Genomic DNA, 19,200 nt, shown 5'->3' with positions numbered 1-19,200 from the left:
AAAAAAAAAAAAAAAAATGTAAGAAAAAATTGTGGGGGGGGGGGGACATACTGTATGAATTAATGAAATTTTGGATATGGCATACACATGGTAGGAATATACCCAGATCCTTGACATAACGTGACCTTGACAATTCCCCCCCCCCCCCCCACACACACTGCTCGGACTTCCTCCAGTCATTATCTGGCATAGTAGAGGTAGCAAGATTATACACTAGCTGATCCGGAAGCCTCCTAAAAAGTTACCGGTAGGTTCGGTCCAGTGTACTAACTAGTGGCCGGCCTGCGAACATCATCACAACCTGGTTACAAAGTCTCCAAGGACTGCTTAACTCTTCTGTTGGGAGGAAATGCTGCTGGCAATTTCAAATTTAAATCTATGTTTATTTTTCATTCGCTAGATCTCAGAGCTTTAAGTGGTTGCAACAAAACATCATTTCCTGTAATTTGGCGGGTAAATTAAAGGTCATGGGTCATGCAAGCTTTGTTTGAAGACTGGTTTGAGTTTTTTTTTGTCCAGCAGTCAAGCTATTGCAAGCAAAATATCTTACATTTAAAGCCCTCTTAATTCTTGACAATGCCCCTGCCCATCCTGCTGCACTGAATGACCTGTATGAAAATGTAAAAGTAGTATTTTTACCTCCGAACAACTACGTCTTTGCTACAGCCAATGGACCAGGTATAATTTCAACTTTCAAGGTCTATTATCTACAAAGAACTTTTGCACAAGCAGTGCAAGTTATGATGGGGGAAGGTGTGATTTCATTGACTGAATTTTGGAAGAATTTTAACATTTGGCAAGCTATTGAAAATATTTGAGCCATGGCAAGAAGTTACGGCTAGTACAATGAGGGCTGTGTGGAAATGTCTTTTGTGGCTTCGAAAATCAAGTTGATGCTGTTATTGAAGAAATTAGCATCATTGGATAGGATCTTGGTTTTGAAGATGTTGATTTCCCCTAATGTATTTGAATGCCTGGATTCGTATTCACAGCCACTCACTGACACAGATCTTATAGAATTGGAGCAGCAGCGTGCCTACGGAAAAAAAGAAGAAAATGCGACTGAAGGAGAGGAGCGTGTCTCTAAGGAAATTTGGAAACTGTTAAACAACAAATTATGGATTTAGATCCAAATGTGGAAAGAAGCATGCTAGTTTGCCGAACCCTAGAAAACTGAATTAGCTGCTTTCGTAAATTTTATGAGAAGAAAAGGAAGGCTACAACTATTCAAATGACACTTGAAAAATATTTTTCTAGAAAGTAGCATATCCATTTTTCACTCATTTTGTAGCTCATTTCTTTAATAAACTTTTTTAGATTACTTTATTTTCATTATTCTTTATATTTCTGTTTATGTACATAGTTAAAACATATTTAAAAGGCCTAAATTAAGTCTTCTGATAATTAACCGCATATATCGAGGTTTACCTGTATTTAAATCACCACCACAACAGTTATCACGTAGGTCAAAAGAACTTGTTTGGAGCAGTACAACATTCCTACATTTTTGTGCGTGTGTGATGTACATCCTAGTAATTATTTATTTTTTCCTGTTATATCCATCCTATAAGTTCCTGTGACCTAAGTGAATTTTGCAATGATATTACAAAGGCATGTTGCTGAAGAAATGTTAAAAAAATACAACGAAAAATTTGACTCCACTAATTTCCAAATTGGAAATTACCCAATGTAGGTTTCAGTGCTTAAGTATCGTCACATACTGCAATATATTTGTATTTTATACAGTAGGTCCCCACTCATAGAGTGGGTTAAGTTTTAGACCCACTGCCGTAAAGTGGGGGACTTGAACCTAACCTACAAGTGGAACTTAGCCGTTTTTTCACTTGCGAATGCATATAAAAGCCTAATAACATGTTTACACTATCATACACTGTAAACAGACTGAATCACTGACAATAAAATGGTGAATCACTGACAATAAAATGGTGCCCAATGCCATTCTCAGACTCTGCTGCTGAGTGTGTCATGCCGAAAAAGCAGAACAATCAACGAATATAATGAGCATAGATATAATTGAAAACCACCGTATTGGTGGAACGCCAAAAAATGGCCCTGTATGAGGGCTTTTTTTTTTTTTTTATGTAAATCTTAGTAATTAATTATTTATTTTTATGCTATATCTGTTGAAGAACATCTGTATGCAGCATATGATCATTAATGATTTTACTGAAGTTAACATTTAATTTTTTAAAATTCATTTCTTAGTTCTGTATTTTTATGCTACAAGAATTTTTTCTTTTGTTATATCCTACAGAAATCATCAGCATCTACCCCACCGCCTCCAAGTCAGACCATGGAAATCCTTGTAAAGAATCCCAAAGCACCAGGTAACAAAAGTGATTTTTTAAAGACTCTGCGAAGCGAGAATAAGGGTGAAGATATAAATGGCGATGGAAAGGAAGGGGCAGAAAAAATTTCTAAAGAGACATCTGATTTAGAGGAGGTAATGTAGTTTGGTGATATTTAACAGATTTACTGTATAAGCATTATATTGCATATATTCTAAAACTCAGCTGCTTTCTTGAGAGGCATTTTTTCATTTGTTTATATATTTTTTTACCATTCTTTGATTCATATGATATTGTTTTTCATTTAAAGGATCCCTACATAACAGAAATGCTATTTGTTTCTTTTTCAATTTTATTTCAAGTTTTAAACCTCTGGTAAAGTGGCTCGTCACTTGCTTCCTCTCTGGAAAGGCAATTCATGTTGGCAGAGTTGGGAACTTTTACAGGTCTTTTAATCAGTGACTAAGTAGGCTGTTGGTTTCAGGCAACTATGTAGGGCATGCTTGCAAAGAACAAGTTTTCGATCCCACAAAACTGGCAAAGTGACAGAATATATGTAAATTACAGACAGTACACTTGATTCCTTGTGATCTTTGTTGCTTCAGTGCTATTTCAAGCAATACAATATACAATGCAAATTGAGGCTGCTGAGAAATTTTGCTGTGGTATCATTAGATTACTAAAATTCATCACCCTAAATCCCATGATATTTTACATGGCTTCTGCAGTTGCTAAGCATAAATTTTATAATAAAATTTTATATTTCATGACTTTTAAATGGTGCTTATAAAAATTTCTTTTTTTGAGAAAATGGATAATGATTTGAAAAGTAGAATCATAATCAAATTCTTTATATGGCTTTGTCCACATCAAATATGGGCAGTTCTCGCTTTGAGTTTTTTCCCCCGAGTATCAAGTATCAACAAAATTGAAAATATGAACAATTAATTGCAAAAAACGGATGTTAAACATTCACAAATACCGCATTCCAAACCACGTGCATAGCTATACAATACAGTGTACCCGACTTTACGATATTAATCAGTTCCAGAGATACCATCGATATTTAAAATATCGTAATGTGAACCCAATAACACATTGTTTTTTGGTAATTCATTTCAAGATCTTGGAAGTTGAAATTTTCACTGTATAACTAAGCTATTTATCTCTCTAAAATGTTATTTTTAAGGTCATGAGCATGACCTTAAGGCCATATAAAAGGTCGTGAGCGTGATTTGTAAATTGTATTAGTTACCAATTCAAATCATTAAAATGCACTACATTTTCATCGTTATCATACGTACCGTTATAAGAATCAATTTTAAACACCTTTGTGATATTTTTCTAAAGCATATTCTTTGGAGGTCACGCCCATAAAACAATAAAAACAATTTGCACTTGCCAGTTTATTGGGATTTTCTGTTAATGAAGCAATTATAAATGGGTAATAAACTCGATCTTCTTGCATTTGCGAAAATTCCAATAGCTGGAATTGTGTGCTTTTTTTTTACATTAAGCTTCGTAAACTTGTTACGCCACGCAAATCGTGTTAGTTGTAATTTGTGTGTGTCGTTAAAAAATGCTTATGCATGCGATTTGAAATTTATAATTAAAAGAGAAGATTATCTTGTAAACAAATGCCTCTTGAAACATTTCTGAAGAAGATGACTCCTTGTGCAACAAACCAACAAGTGCCGAGCCAATAATGAGTGATCAACGAGTGTGCATTTAGTTGATGATGATGAAGAATAAACATTCTTTAACATTTGTAAGTTGTAAATAATTTCTCTATTATTATAATTTGCACGATTTTACAGACTACATTTTAATTTCTTTCGAGAAATCAATCATTGTTTAAACAAACTAATTAGCTAACTAGTTTCATTGTTGAGAAAATTTTTAACCTTATATCTATGGGAAATATATTTCCGCTTTACTAGTTTTCGCATTTTATTTATTTATTTCTGACAAATCATGGTAATATTTTTCAAAAAAGAATTGGAGGTCCCCCCCCCCCCCCCGGAATCTATTTTTTATTAATACTATGGTAATTAACTTGCAAAAGACATTTTATATGACTATATAAAATTATCATTTTCTGCACATGTAAAGAATTGTTTACTAGTTCCTCAAGTAATAGTGAAGCGAATCACCATGAATTGCCTCTATATTGCACCTAGACTTCAGTGAAAAATGCACTTCCCAAAAGAAGTATGTTGCTATTTATTTGTAATAAGCAAATGCAGTCAGTGACAACCCTGTGGCGAAACATTTCCATAATATTGGATATTCTAAATAGTACCAAACCTCACGTCTGAAGCTGTTGCTCTAAATTTTCTTGCATTTTAATCCTTTGATACCTTTTAGCATCGGCGCCTCCAATGCCAGGTGGGCAGGAGCAGCAGTGCTTCTTGATTAGACTGGGGTTCGGGCCCGTGACCACCAAATACGGAGGATGCGGAAAGGTCAGGGAATGACCACCGCATATCCCCGGAGCAATATGGCCTTAGTTGCTAATGCTCCTAAAACAAAACAACCAAACCTTTTAGCATCTCTCATGTTATGGATATAATTTAACACTAACGCTGGGTTGTCAGGTCTTTCATTGACTATGTGCTTACCAACTGATAGGATGCAATAATGGCACACTATTTTGTTTAAATAGCAGTATATTTCTCCTTTGAGAGCAGTGCATTTTATGGTAATTGTAAGTGCAATACTCCTAGTGAGTGTCTTTGCAGTATGAAATTGCATTTTGTAGCAAACTTAGTTTGTTTATTGCAGTGTACACAACTCAGACTTTAACAATCCTTGTATAGTTTACCAATTACACGATCAGAGAAATTAAATATTTTTTATTATGTTGGATTGCAATAGAATGTCAAATATTCAAGTGGGTATGATGTTTTCTAATTTGAATGTTTGTATTCTTAACACTGTGCAACAAGTTTCATTTTTGCAAGTTCATTTATATTAGATGAAAATAGTCCATAATAATTTAGTCCATATGAAGTATGATTACTGTCATCAACACCGTACTGGTGTTAATGACAGTGATCATACTCGAGCACTCTTTTTCTGATGCTGTTATCTGGAAAAGTGTTGTTATTAGTGATTTGGGAAAGATATTTTCCATTGGTTAAGCCTTATTTGGATACCAAGCACATTGTTTCACAAATTTCATGCAAGGTGTTTTGTTTTTGAATGGCTCAGTTGAGACACTGTAGTAGCTACATTGAAGCTACACTGTAGACACAGTGTAGCTTCAATTCAATTTCTCTTTCTCTGCAATATTTATATTGCATAATTGAAAGGCCATGTAAACATTAAATAGTTCACTAAATCTCTTAACAGATTATAAAAAAATTCTGCAGTTCATAGTTCTTAATATTTTGTGAATGTCAGCAACACTCCCAGTTTTTGTCAATCGGGTACACTGTGTATTTTGTTCACTGTTTCTTTGTGCCACTTTGAAAAACTAGCATTTCTCTGTGAGTAACTGAAGTAAGTTAGAGGTCCTATGTACTTGCCAAGAAGGTTCTCAAGTTGGTTTGTTTCCTTTAGATCAGCGGTTCCCATCCGGTGGTTTGCAAAAGTGTTCCGGGGGTTCGCATTAAAAAAAAATGCTATAGTCTGCTTAGATTTACAGTCTGCACGGGTAGCACAGTGGTATCATCACCATCCTCCCCACACCGGGTGGAAAAGGTCAGGGTTCGAATCCCGTCGATGACACAAGGAACTTTAATGGGCTCCGTGGCTGAGTCAGCCGGTCTCAGGCGTAGATAGCAAGGTTCCCCCCCCCAGCAACTGGAGTTTTTCATCCAGCAAAACAGACAAATCGACCATAGAACACACATAATTAACAGGCATAAGACAGCATGGCAGATGAATTTAATTATTCAGGTGGCCTAAAAATAACAGTTTGGGTTTTTTTTTTGCTTAGATTTACATAGGCATATTATTGTAAAGTACAAAATATAACTAATAATAAACAATAAAGTAAAATCAAATTAAATAAAAAGTAAAGAATTTCCAAAGACGGTAAAAGGATGTTGACTGGTTGTGGCACGTGTTCAGATTGCTTTGAAAGAGAGAGCGGGAATTATGAAGCCAATTCAGAAGAACAGTGCCCACGGAAGTATCTATACAAAGGTCTATGAGACAGTGTGGATAGACTCTGTTAGAGATGAGACTGTTGCGCGTTAGCACAGCGGTGGTATCATCACGGACCTCCCCACACCGGGTGGAAAAGGCCCCGGTTCGAATCCCATCAATGATGTGAGGAATTTTAATGGGCTTTTTTCACTGAGTTAGTCCTTTCAGACAATAAATATATGGGTAGATGTTAATCATTTACGGGTGACCCTAATATCATATATTTTTTTTTTTTTTTTTTTGTGTTAGAGATGAGACATTAATTAACTTAACTGCCTTCTTTTGAATGGAACCTAGAAGCCTGAGAGAGGTTTTGGGGGCACTGCCCCAGATGTGGGAACAATATTCTGTAGTAGGCCGGATTTGTGATTTCTACAGAGTCAACAACAGTTTGGAATAAAAGTAACGCCAAGAGAAAAAGAGAAAACCAAGTTTTAGATGCAGAGGAAACAATATATATAATGTGCTTTATGCCAGGAGAGATTAGAAGTCAGAGTAATCCCCAAGATGTTGCCTAGAAATTGGAGTGTCATCGAAGATAAGCATAGCAGCAGAAGAATCTTTTCGAGAGATATAAGACAGGACTGAGTTTTAGAATGATTTGAAGTTAAGTTATCTTTGCCCCACTGGAGAATTACCTGAAAATCAGCATTTAAGGAAATGGTAGTGGATATTCAAGAAGTTGAAGCTGTTTGAACAGGGAAAGGTTTCTCAAACTGGAAGGTGGAATACAATGTGCTATCGTCAGCAAAACTATGGATAGGATTTCTGGTCAATGGTAGAAGGTCATTAATATACAAGAGGAAAAGAGTGGGAGAAAGAACTGAATCTTGGGGAACACCAGCATTAGTGGAGAAATTAGAAACAGAGAGCCATCTACCATCACCCTCAGCGAGCGATCAGAGAGAAAACTGGATAACCAATTACAAAAAACAGTTGGCAAACCATAAGATGGAAGCTTGTTTAGAAGACCTTTATGCCAAACACAAACGAAAGTCTTGGAGATGTCAAGAGCAACTGCTTGTGTTTCACCCAGCTTTTCCATTGAATTTGTCCTAAAATGGGTAACATAAGCCAGAATATCACCAGTGGTTCGACACTGAAGGAATCCATACTGGTGATCGTTGATCAGATGGAATGTTTCTAGATAGTCTGAGTTGGCAGTTAATTGATTTCTCCATTACTTTAGAAAAAGTAGAAGTAATTGCAATGGGATGATAATTGGATGGAAGGGATGTGTTACCCTTTTTAGGGAATGGCTGAATATGAGCAAATTTCTTCCAAGCAGAAGGAAAAACACCTTTGGAATAAGGAAGTGAAAAAAGTGGCAAAAAACAGAAGTTCAGGAACTCAGGTTTTGAGAACAAGTGAAGAAATACCATCAGGACCTGGAGCTTTCTTAGCATCAGATTCATCAAAATCCTTCTGACATCCTTTTGATGGAAGACCACAAGAGGCATTCAATGGAGCTTACTGAGAATGGTTTGAGGTGATTTACCAAGATCATCAATACATGAGTTGGAAGAAAAATAGGATGCCCACAGGTCAGCTTTATCTTTGGCTGATGTGGCAACAGAACCATCTGGTTTTGACAGAAGTGGAAACAGAGATAGGCATAAACTGAAGCCAATAGTTTTGGCAAGAGTAATCCAATGGCAGTCCAATGGTAGCCGACCAGATTGGTCGGCTACCATTGGACAAGAAACAAGTTTTCTACTCTTAGTTAGCCTGTTTGAAATCTAATTTGGACTGATTAATAACTGCTTTACAAAGTATAAATGATACTTAATAATAAAAATTATTATTATTATGCTAAGTCGCTTATAAAAACGTACTGAAAATATTTTGTAATAAAAATTCAGAAATATTAAACGAATTCAGAGAATATACACTTAGTGGTTCAGTTTAAAAATATTATGTTGAAAGGGGTTCACGAGTCAAAAAAAAGGTTGGGAACCGCTGCTTTAGATAATGTTATATCTTAAGATGCACTTTATAAGGTCAGTCAAATAAATCAGAAATTTTGAAAGGCCTGGCAAAGTGCTGATCAATGTTTAAAGTTGAATTATTTTCACATCTTGCATAATTTTTCATGAAAAATAGAATGAATTGAAAATTATTTTATTGTGTGACATTTAACATTCCATTTAATATCTTAACAGAATCACATGAAAGAAAGTGGAGATGAAGGCCACGTCAATGGAATTGATATCACAAAACTATCTGTTGAAGAAGAGGGAGAAGATGATGATGAAGATGATGGAGACAAGTCAATATTGTCAAGTTCCCTAGAAGCTGAACAAAGGTACAAATTAAGATAATCATGGTAGTTTAGGGTAGTCAGTATTTTAGACATACCTTCTGATGCACCAATTCATTATAAAAATCTTGAATTGGAAGTAACTGCATTTCAGCATTTTCTGTATAAACAGTTAATTTATAAAATGAAATGGTTCAAAGCCAATTGCGAAATGACCGAAATATTTCTGGTATGTTTTGGTTTGTGGGTTTATTTACACACTTCCTTTTCTTGTAATTAATAGCTGTAAATCTTTAGAATTTTATGTACTTTGCATTATAGCACTGACATTAATGGAAGGGGATGTGTCATAGAGCATATGCTAGCAATGTTCTATCTATTTCCTTCTAATTACCTTCTGCCACATGCTTACATGTATAGTTTCTCCCTGCTCTTTCTATCTGCTCTCCTCTCTTCCATTAAAAATATCAGTGTTTAGTAAACGGAAGTCAGAAGCAGGGCCCAACTAAGAGAATAGTTTTATGGTTTAAGTAACTCAATGTTGATTAACTTTAAAGAATTAATGTGGCTTAATAACAAAACAATTAAACTGTGAATTGTTATTGAGTGATTCTTACTGACTATGAAGGGTTGCAATTTACAAATAGACTAAAACTCCCACAAAAACACTACTTTATAACTGGTGATATTGTAGATTCCACGTTGAATCCTGTCATCCAATCTAATTATTGCGATGTTAATGAAACAGTTTCTGAAGTTAGTCTCTTTAGATTGCAAAAGAATTCTTTTTCAATCTGTGCATACTAACTTTAGAAATTAGGTCTCATTTATATTTCAGTAATTAGGCCTGATGACAGGATTCACTCATTCAACTTAAGAACTTGCTTATTGTAAAATCCTTTTGCAGTTTCTGCATATTGCACATTTATATTAACTTTATATAATTTGATTTCATTAATATCCTAATACTTGGGCCTGATGATAGGATCAGGGATTCAGCATGGAATCTAGAAGTACATCCATCACAAAGTAATGTTTTCAATATTAACAATTCTCTGGAAACAGAATAATTCAGTGGATTGGAAAAAATTATCTGTGTGTAACGGTGGGGCAGCAAGCTTGACTAATATGAATGTGATAGTTATGTATTACTTTGCTTAGTATTTAGCAGCATAAAAATTGCATCCAGGCCTAAATTAAGTTCTTATGCGGTCAGTGCAAATTTAAAGTTTTATTAAAAACAGCGTACCAGATTTTCGGCTTTTGACAATTTTTTGTACTGAATAGCAGTCTTTGTTGGTCTTTTCCAAAATCCTTTCAAATAAAAAATGATGCAGTGAAAAAAAAAAACATATTTCCAACAGTCTATTTCAATGCAAGGTAACAACTTTAAATGAGAACCAATGAAAATGCAAATAACTGAGTAATAGTGAGCTGGGGAATGTGACAAGTAACATTCTGTATTCTCTGGCATTACTTTTACAAAAAAAATACTGAAAATGATTCAACGTTTCTAACATTCTTAGCCTTTTTGAATGTTTTCAAAAAAAGCTAAGAATGTTAGAATTACCTAGAAGAATTCCACGTGGCAGAATTTGATGGTACCTTATGACATTGAAATTGCCTATATGACATTAAATAGTTTTAAACAGCTGTTTTCAGATAATGTTTTCCATGTTCAACACACAAAAGTCACATTCATTTAGTGCTTGCATTGACAAATTCATAGTGTTACAGATTGTCAACGCCATGCACAGAATAAAGAATATTACTTTTTCTTAGAAGTTATTTGCATTTTCATGTATTCTCATTTTAAATGATCATCCTATAGAAGAAAAGGAACACACCAGACATTTTTACATTTTTGAAAAATGCAAAGTGAAAAACATGATAAATTACCATGGAACCTTTCTTCAGCTTCAGGGAATTTTGAAACTGGCAATTATAAGATGAAATTTGGGTGCAGGTAATATTAAGAGTCATTTGGATTGGTTTACTTGTAAGATATTTAATGAATATTAATGGTCGAATGGTTAGTATGTGGCCACAAGTAAGGAGGTTTCAGTTTGAGCTGATAATGCTGACATTAAAAATGCATTGCCCATTGTGGCACCAAAAATTCAGCTGCTATTAATAATTCAATATGCATGCAGTCACAGTGAATTTGTAAATTCTTTTGGCCTCAAACCATCATGCGAATAAACAAATTTTTATTAATTAATTAGTTTCGTAAATTGTGTTATGTGATAAAGTGGGTAAATAATATAACGTAATGCAAGAAGAATATATAACCATTATGTGGTTTAATGAGAGAAAGATTTTATATTGGAAAGTTATCACAGTAAAGCTGACAATCAGTAAGGGAAATTCCTTAAGAAATGTAATGGATGAATAAGTACAAAGTTGATGTGTATTTTGGTAGGGTGGTTAGTTTGGTCTAGTGTAGAGCCATGATTTCTACATATGAGTATTGTGAAAAGATTGATTTAGAATGATGACTGGGAAATATGCTGCTACAATAAGCATTCCTAAATAGGTCTGGAGAAGGTGGTGTCTCATTCACCACTGGATGGTAAAAAACATAACGGGGGAAAGCAAAGCTTTTCATACTGCACAAAGTAGTAACAATAACTACATATATAAATATTATTTAAATGCCACCAGAGCCAAATTATGTCATCTACGTGAGAGAGAGAGAGCTTGAGAAAAAACTAGGGTGTAAGAGGCTGGTTGTAGCTGGGAAGCGACTAGTGAAATTGGGCTCTTAGGCAGGTGTCCATATCAGGATTGGATAACATGTTAAAATTATGTGCATATGGAAATGCATAAAATGCAAAGTAATAGATACCTTAAGACATAAGAGGAGCAAAACTTTGCTCTGTGACTGTATCTTATCAAAGTAATTGTGGAATTTGGAAACTGAAAATGCCTGCTTTCATTAGCAGTTTAATGGAGATCCTTGATTGCTAAATGGGTTATGGAAAAGTTGAGTAGTAAAAAGAATCACTTTTGTTGTGTATTCCTCTTCCTAGCATGCTAAAATTTTCATGTGTTCTCATTTATTCACATTTAATCATCAAAATTCCCTTTGATAATTATTACTTCTAAGCCCAAATAAAATAATTACCCAAGGTTAAATGCTTAAGTTTTTTTTCCCCCTCTCATTGCTATTGCCATGTAATTTATTATTTTTCTTACTTAATAATTACTTTAAATAGATTATTGAAAGAAATGGGCTGGAAAGAGGAGGGATCTGATGATGATGATGCTTACGCACCCCTTACTGAAGATGAATTGCGGGAATTCAGAGATAAAACACAGAAGGTAATATAAAAAAAAGTTTCTAATTCTACCCATAAATGCTCCTCCATTTAAGAATCAAATCAGACAATAATGGCTGACGGTGTGATCTCTTCCTGTAGTTATCAAAAAATGCTGTAATATGTTATTTAAAACTGGGTCTACTGTTAGTTGGAAACACAAATAAGAAAGGTAGCACATGTTGGAAGATTTAAAAATAATTTGTACAACAATGAATGCATTATTTAAAACTACCTTGAAAAATATAAACATAACCAACCTACCATGAAAAATGTAAATTTATGCATATATTCTAGAAAAGGTTTTTAAAAAAAAGTTCTGTCAACACCTGCAAAACTGTTATAAACAGCTAATTTTATTTTGTCTAATTTCTCTTTTGCTGCAGATAAATTTGTTTAACTGGCTGTACTTATTCTGTTTTTTATAAGGTGTGGCGATAAAGTTCCTGGACTGGTGATGTTGAGGTTATGTCCAGTGAACTTGAAAATAAATGGAACTGGTATGTTGTAGTTCAAACTTTCTCCAACAGAAGTGGTACAAAGACTCGCCGGTAGGGTGAAAGTAACAATCAGCTTTGTTAATAGTATTAACATTGTGTGAAAATTTTGCAATGGAAATTGATTTAAACTGGGCAAATCTGCAACAGAGATGTAGGAAATGTTAAAAACTATTTATAGTGATGAAACGTTAAGTCGTACCAGTGTGTTTGAATGGTATAAGATACCATTCAGACACTGGTACGAAGCGATTCAGAGATGAACATGAGGATGTTCATGATGACCCAAGGAGTGGGTGTCTGTTAACCTTCTGAAATGAGGACAGAGTTGCAAAGGTTAATGAAATTGTGGCAAGATACTGTCATTTCAACCATCAAAATGATGGTTGAATATGAATGAAGAGACAATTCATCAAATTCTGCATGAGGATTTAGAGAATTTGTGCCACAGCCTCATGGACGAGTGGAAGCAACAGTGTGTCATGTGAAGAATTCATCCAATCTTGTCAGGACAATCCTAATTTTCTCAACATATCACTATGTAATTATTGGATGCTACTTGGAGGAGAGGGGTTTTTCGTATTGGTACCAATAATTTTACATATTGATACAATTAATTCCTTTACTCATTTTCGAGAAGTTGTCCAGAAAACCACTTTCAAATGTGTGATATAAATCACCATTGATAGCTTTCAGTATTTCTTGTCTAATTTCATCCATATCTGCTGTCTAAAAATTTCACCCCTATCTTCTTTAATTACTTTCATTATGGTTTTTAGACCTGTTCTAAGATTATTGGCAAAATGCCAGAACATTTTCCAGATGCTTTTTTGAAATCCTTGTATTTCCCAAAATCCTATCAAGATTTGTGGATCCACTCTTGAAATTCTGAATTGCTTAGCTTTGCAGACCTGCCCATAAAATGTTTTGTACCTTCTGTTCTTAAGGCGTCTCCATAGCCAGGTGGGCAGGAGCAGCAGTGCGTAGCACATGCTTCTTGATTAGACCGGGGTTCGAGCCCGTGAGCCACCAAATACAGAGGATGCGGCAAGGTCAGGGAATGACCACCGCATATCCTCGGAGCAATATGGCCTTAGTTGTTAATGCTCCTAAAAACCAAAATAACAACAACAATTCTGTTCTTAAAGTTTTGTTGTTCTTTATTTAAAGGTCATATTAGCATCTGGAATGCATTTAACTTTCCTTTCGAGGAAGACAGTTTCTGTATTTTCATCATTGTCAATAAATATAAGGGCTGTTATTTTTCTATTGTGTTACCTCCATGTAAAAATAAATTTGTGACTGTCTTTATGTTTAAATCTGTAATTAAGAGTGTATGGGTTGTGTAATATTCTAGTAGCCTTTCATCATTATTGTTAAATTTACCTTTGTTCTAGATTTTTCTAATATGTTTCTATAGATATTATCATTTCCCATCCTGATTTTTAAACCTTCAAATGGTTCATTAGTTTTTATTATTGTTTAAGATATTAAAGAACTCTTATTATTTTATTTTATTATTTTTTTCAAACCTTCGCCCAGACAAATTTTATCATTCACTTTCCACCTGAAATTTTGTCTGGATAATGCTTACTAACTAATAATAAATATTATTAGTTAGCAAGCATAAAGATAATATTAAATTTTCATCTGAACTAACTGTAAAAGCTATTGCTGTACTATATCTTACTTCAAGAATAATTTATAACTGTTGTTCAGCTGATGCTCACCTTTTCATCCTCCTTGTTTCTGTGATATCTGTTATTCCACTTTACTATTTCAGCTTCTAACATTGATCATATTTTACTTATCTTGATGGTTGTTCCAACAGTGTATTTAGCACTGTGTGGTTTGGTTCCCCAGCAAGCACGGTGGGTATCTTGACCTAGACAATGTTCTAGTCAGTGTGAGTCTGCATTATTTTGTTCTTCCATGATAATAGATGATTTTGAAATAAATAAATTAATATGTAGACTACAAGGTTCCAAAATATCAGAAACCTTAAAAATTAATGTTTGCTGCCACCTTGCCCCCCCCCTTTTTTTTTTTTTTTTTAAGTTCTTGGACAACAAATATAGTTTTACTAGACATCATGTTGCATTCAATTCAGTGGTACATTTATTCTAGTGATGGGTAAAATTAGTAATTTGATTGAGTCAAGTCAAATTACAGAAGAGTGACTGGCATTATTCAGCAAAGTAGCAGCCAGTGAGTTGAGAATTTAATTGTATCACTGAATGCCCAAGTGATCCATTCACATCATTAAATGTCAAAGAGATTCATTACCCAATCTGCCAAGAGGGAAATGAAAAGTAACTTTATATAAATGAATGATTCTATTTAAGTGAACTGATACAAATTAAATAATGGGGGCAGGGTGGTCTGTTGTTTGTTCTAGGATTTGGCAATTCCCAACCTCTTAACGACCCATATTTACACTTCAGGTGATATTTTTAGCCCAACAGAATGTCCTGTAATGTTATAGAAATACTGACATCTTCAAAATTTATTAGAAATACTGTTTTTTATTACTTTTGTGACACATATTATGAATTAAGTTATCATAGTTGTTTTTAATTGTTTCATTTGTTATTATTATTGGTTTTTTTTTAACTTCATATGAATTTCAAAAATGCATGTTACGGTAGAGAAATTCCACATGACTTATGAACTTGTTAGTGATCCAAGTTACAGTTATTTAAAGTACACCAACAAGATGTGTTACAATAAAATCAAATTCCTTCCAAATCCAGTTGAAGTTAGTAAATTTTTGAAGTGTGGGATGATGTGTATGTAGTAATTTTGTCGCTGTTACTTAGCACTGGTATATTGGCCATTAATATCACACACAGAGACAATTAGGTGTCTCTAGCTCTGTCCAGTGAACCAGATCATTAGGTTATTGATTCAGTTGCTCACTCACGAGCCATCACTAATTTATTTTGCAGTTATTCCACTGCAATTATATGTTCAGAACTCTCTTTCTTGCTTGTCCACAATTATGTAGTAGACTGACTGCTTTGTTGTTTAAACTGGAGTTGTCAACTTTGGTACATTTGTTACAGAATAATCTGCATCCATTCCAGTATTCCAAGCCTGTTAATTCATTTACTTATTTCTTACAGTTTACATTATTATTAACTTTCTCTATTTCTGGACTGGCTTTTTTGAGATATTTTAGTTGCAATATCCAAACCCAAAACTGGCATTAATACACTGTGAATCTGAAATAATAGCAGCTTTGAGAATAAATAGAGAAAATAATCCAATATCAAATTAATTTTATTTGGTGCTGTTTGTTTGGAATTTCTTAATTGAATATCATGTACTGTATTATATTAATCTAAATATTACCATCAACTTTTTTATTATTTATATGGTTTCTACTTTCTATAGCATATTGATCTTATCAATTATTGTTTGATATGTGCGTGTGCCTATTACATGTACATAAAAAACCGTATTCCTTCAAATTATAGTTATGCATGTTAATGTACACACACAAACTTATGAGGTGCCCATCTGTATAGGATGATGTAAAGTTCCATAGAAGGTGGTGATACATTATATAAAGTCCAGAGACAGTCAAATAAACAGTTTCTTCCATTCATAGTGTTAAATGGATGGGTTTCTGGTAATTCACTCTGTGAGACTACTTACGACAAAGTGTTGTGTAATAGAAGACCACTTTCCTCGGTTAACATATTAAAAACATCTTTATCTTAGCTTGCACATTTTTTAAAAAGGCCCCCTTTACATTTTTGATATCATATTAAAAATATCTTTATCCTATATACTGCTTATCTTGCACATTTTTTAAACATGTCCCCTTTACATTTTTGGTTACAGATTCCACCGAAGAATGGTATTAGACGGAACCTGCAAGTGAATTGGAGTCCTCGTCGCCTACCACCCTTTGCTAGTGTTGTACCACCTGCAGACAACTGGTCAAGTTCTTCAGAATCTGATTCTGACTACTGATCATACTTAGACAACATGATCTTCCTTCTACTTGTTTACACTCTTCTGTTACATCTGTTGCTTTTAAGATTGTGTGAGAGTTCACTTTTCCCCTTGGGGTTCACTAGCTCATTCTTATTAGTTAATACTTATTGATTGCTGGTGACAAAACTTTGCTGCTTCTCTGTTTTGTGACTCCTAACAGATGGTTCCCAAAGATGCCATGTATAGAAGCTCAAAATATTAATTGTGTGTTGTTTTTTTGCCTATTTTTATTCTATAGCAAAACAGCTTTAACCTTTTTCACTGTTTCTTGCCTGCCAGGAACATTCCTAGGCACAAAAAAATATAAGCAGGCAGGTGAAATTATTGGAGGCATTGGTTAATTTATGTATATATGAGAAAAATTAACACTGACATCCTTTGTGTCTCCCTTATGTGAAACTGACTGGATAGTTGCAAAGGAAGTGGTGCTATCTGAGAATGTGCTGCCCTGCAAGTGTTGTCCAGCAAGGTAAAGACAAACCATGCTTTCTTTGAAGTTGGGCAGTGTTTCAATTGTTCAAGACCACGGCTGTACAGAAACTGCTTTTCTTAAAGGGACATTTCCTATGTGCTTGAGACAGATGGTTTTATTTGTCTCCATAGCCTTTGTTGAAACTGAAATAAAGAGCACGATTTTGCTACAGAGCATTCAGTGTTTTCCTGTTTTCTTTCACATTTGTTGTATCACTTCATTTCACAAAACAACCAACAATGAAAATGTAATTTTTATAGTGATTGGCAGTTGTATCAATGTCATATCACTAAATGTAAAATCTGGAATATTTGTGAATTTCATAAATTAAACTGGCAGATTCCAAACAAAATTTTAAATATAAAATTTCAGTAATTCATACATGGTTTCACATATAACACTGTAGAATACTGTTTATTTTTGTAATTATTACACTCACTATGTCAGTTGTCAACACATTTCTTTAAGTACTTTAGATATCAATTTCCAGGCACGAACTGCATATTTCAGAAAAGAACAAGAAAAGTGACACTTGTGACTTGAACCAGCGATGAATTTTAGACTCACATTCAGTTTTTTCCCTTCCCAGGTGTATGTTTTTGCATTGATCATGCATACAGTAGCTACACTAAAAATTATGAATATTATCTATAAGTATTTAATTAAAGCCATAAAATGATGGCAAAAATTCACACATCTGATATCAAAAAGTGAAGAAACTGCTGAAATCCAGGCCAACCTATATGCCTTATCTTATACATGCTGTGAATAAGAGGAACCTTATATATGGAGATTTCTTTTATCTCAAGGACTTACATGATTGGCATTTCCATGCTTCCTTGAAATTTGTGAACACAAAATAGGTGAAATAAAAGTTATAAAAATGTGGGGGGGGGGGAGACAACCCAATTTCTGTACAAATGAGATTGTTTCCAAAAGAGGTGGCAAGCAACAATGCATCCATAAGATCAAGGAGACAAGGACAAGGTATTCTTGTATTGATTGCAGCCTCCAAGGTTACCCCTATATACCACTGTAGCATCTGTAGGTTATTTATAGCCGGCAAGTGTGTGTAAGTATATATGTATGTTGTGATGGTTGTTGTTTGCCGGCCCTGGAGATCCATAAGATCAAAAAATAATTACTCTAAAACTTGCTTTACCCAGGTCGGCGCACTGACCTGCCGCTACTGTTTTGTTGGTGTTTGTTGCAGCATCAGCTGTTGGTGCAAACTCATAAACTCTGGCAAGCCATCCCCACTTGTTTTTCTGCATTTATTATTATTATAACCTGCTCACATTTAGCCCCAGCCATGGTTCCAATGCATAAAGGAAGTGCCTCTCATGTTGTAAAGTGCAAACACCGTACATAACAGATAAAGTTGAACTGAAAAAACTCGACAGTGGTGTACCTGTGAGAAGTTTAACTCTGCTTAATTGTAAACTCCAGCAATTTCTGTCAGTTCCTCTTATCTTAGTAATTTTCTTTTAGCCATTCCTTTTTAGATTTTTTTTTTTTTTTTTTACAACACTTATACAAACTTGTGGAAAATACAGCACGCTAACAAACTTGTTTTCACAAAATCTCTAACAATGCTGATAAACTTATTGAGATGTTTGAGAGTTTATTTTATCGAAATTAGTTTTAATTGCAGCCTCGCCGCACGTGAAATAAACTACAGCAGGTCCCTGTTATAACACGGTTTGCTTTGATTCGCTATAACTCTGTTCTTATATTATAACCCGTATCTGACTATAACACTCTTTTACAGATTGCATTTTTGGCATATTTAAAGAAATTGTTTCATTTGATGGAGTTCATAGCTTGAAAATGAATAGCAAAACAGCATTAAAACGTTTCCATGCTCAGTGAAATTTTCTTGCACGCTAATTTAATTTCAGTACGGTGACTTGTTACGTAGTTCCGAGATCAATATTTTTAAAAAATGATCAAGTATATTGCTTGTAATATTTGCATTATATGCATTCATACGAAGTCTAGTCATCACTCAGTACCGTATTGGACATCGTGCAAAATGGACAGTTTACTTGATTGTATCATAATTAATGCAACCAACACAGTTACATTTTTGAAGAGTTAATAATGGTTGATAAGAATGAAAAAGCAATGTCTAGAAGACTATAAATGTAAGAAAAAGACTGAATTTGAAAATTAAATTAGA

General features: G+C 34.2%; 1 protein-coding gene across 1 annotated transcript in view; it reads left to right on the top strand.

Annotated features, from left to right (window-relative positions):
• Window positions 1-17,194, top strand: part of LOC150091674 (uncharacterized) — a 133,718-nt gene extending 116,524 nt beyond the window's left edge. Inside the window, exons 11-14 of the mRNA XM_090376298.1 lie at window positions 2,276-2,464; window positions 8,627-8,769; window positions 11,943-12,048; window positions 16,391-17,194. Of these exons, the coding sequence (XP_090232424.1) occupies window positions 2,276-2,464; window positions 8,627-8,769; window positions 11,943-12,048; window positions 16,391-16,522 (570 nt within the window). The 3' untranslated portion in view covers window positions 16,523-17,194. The remainder of the gene's footprint in view (window positions 1-2,275; window positions 2,465-8,626; window positions 8,770-11,942; window positions 12,049-16,390) is intronic.
• The last annotated feature ends 2,006 nt before the right edge of the window (window positions 17,195-19,200 follow it).

The sequence above is a fragment of the Mastigoproctus giganteus genome, chromosome 1 (assembly GCF_048544385.1).
Source record: "Mastigoproctus giganteus isolate SK-2022 chromosome 1, ASM4854438v1, whole genome shotgun sequence".
NCBI classification, from domain to species: Eukaryota; Metazoa; Arthropoda; class Arachnida; order Uropygi; family Thelyphonidae; genus Mastigoproctus; species Mastigoproctus giganteus.
Note: the sequence above shows the minus strand (reverse complement) of the source record. Positions and strands in the feature narration are given on the sequence as shown.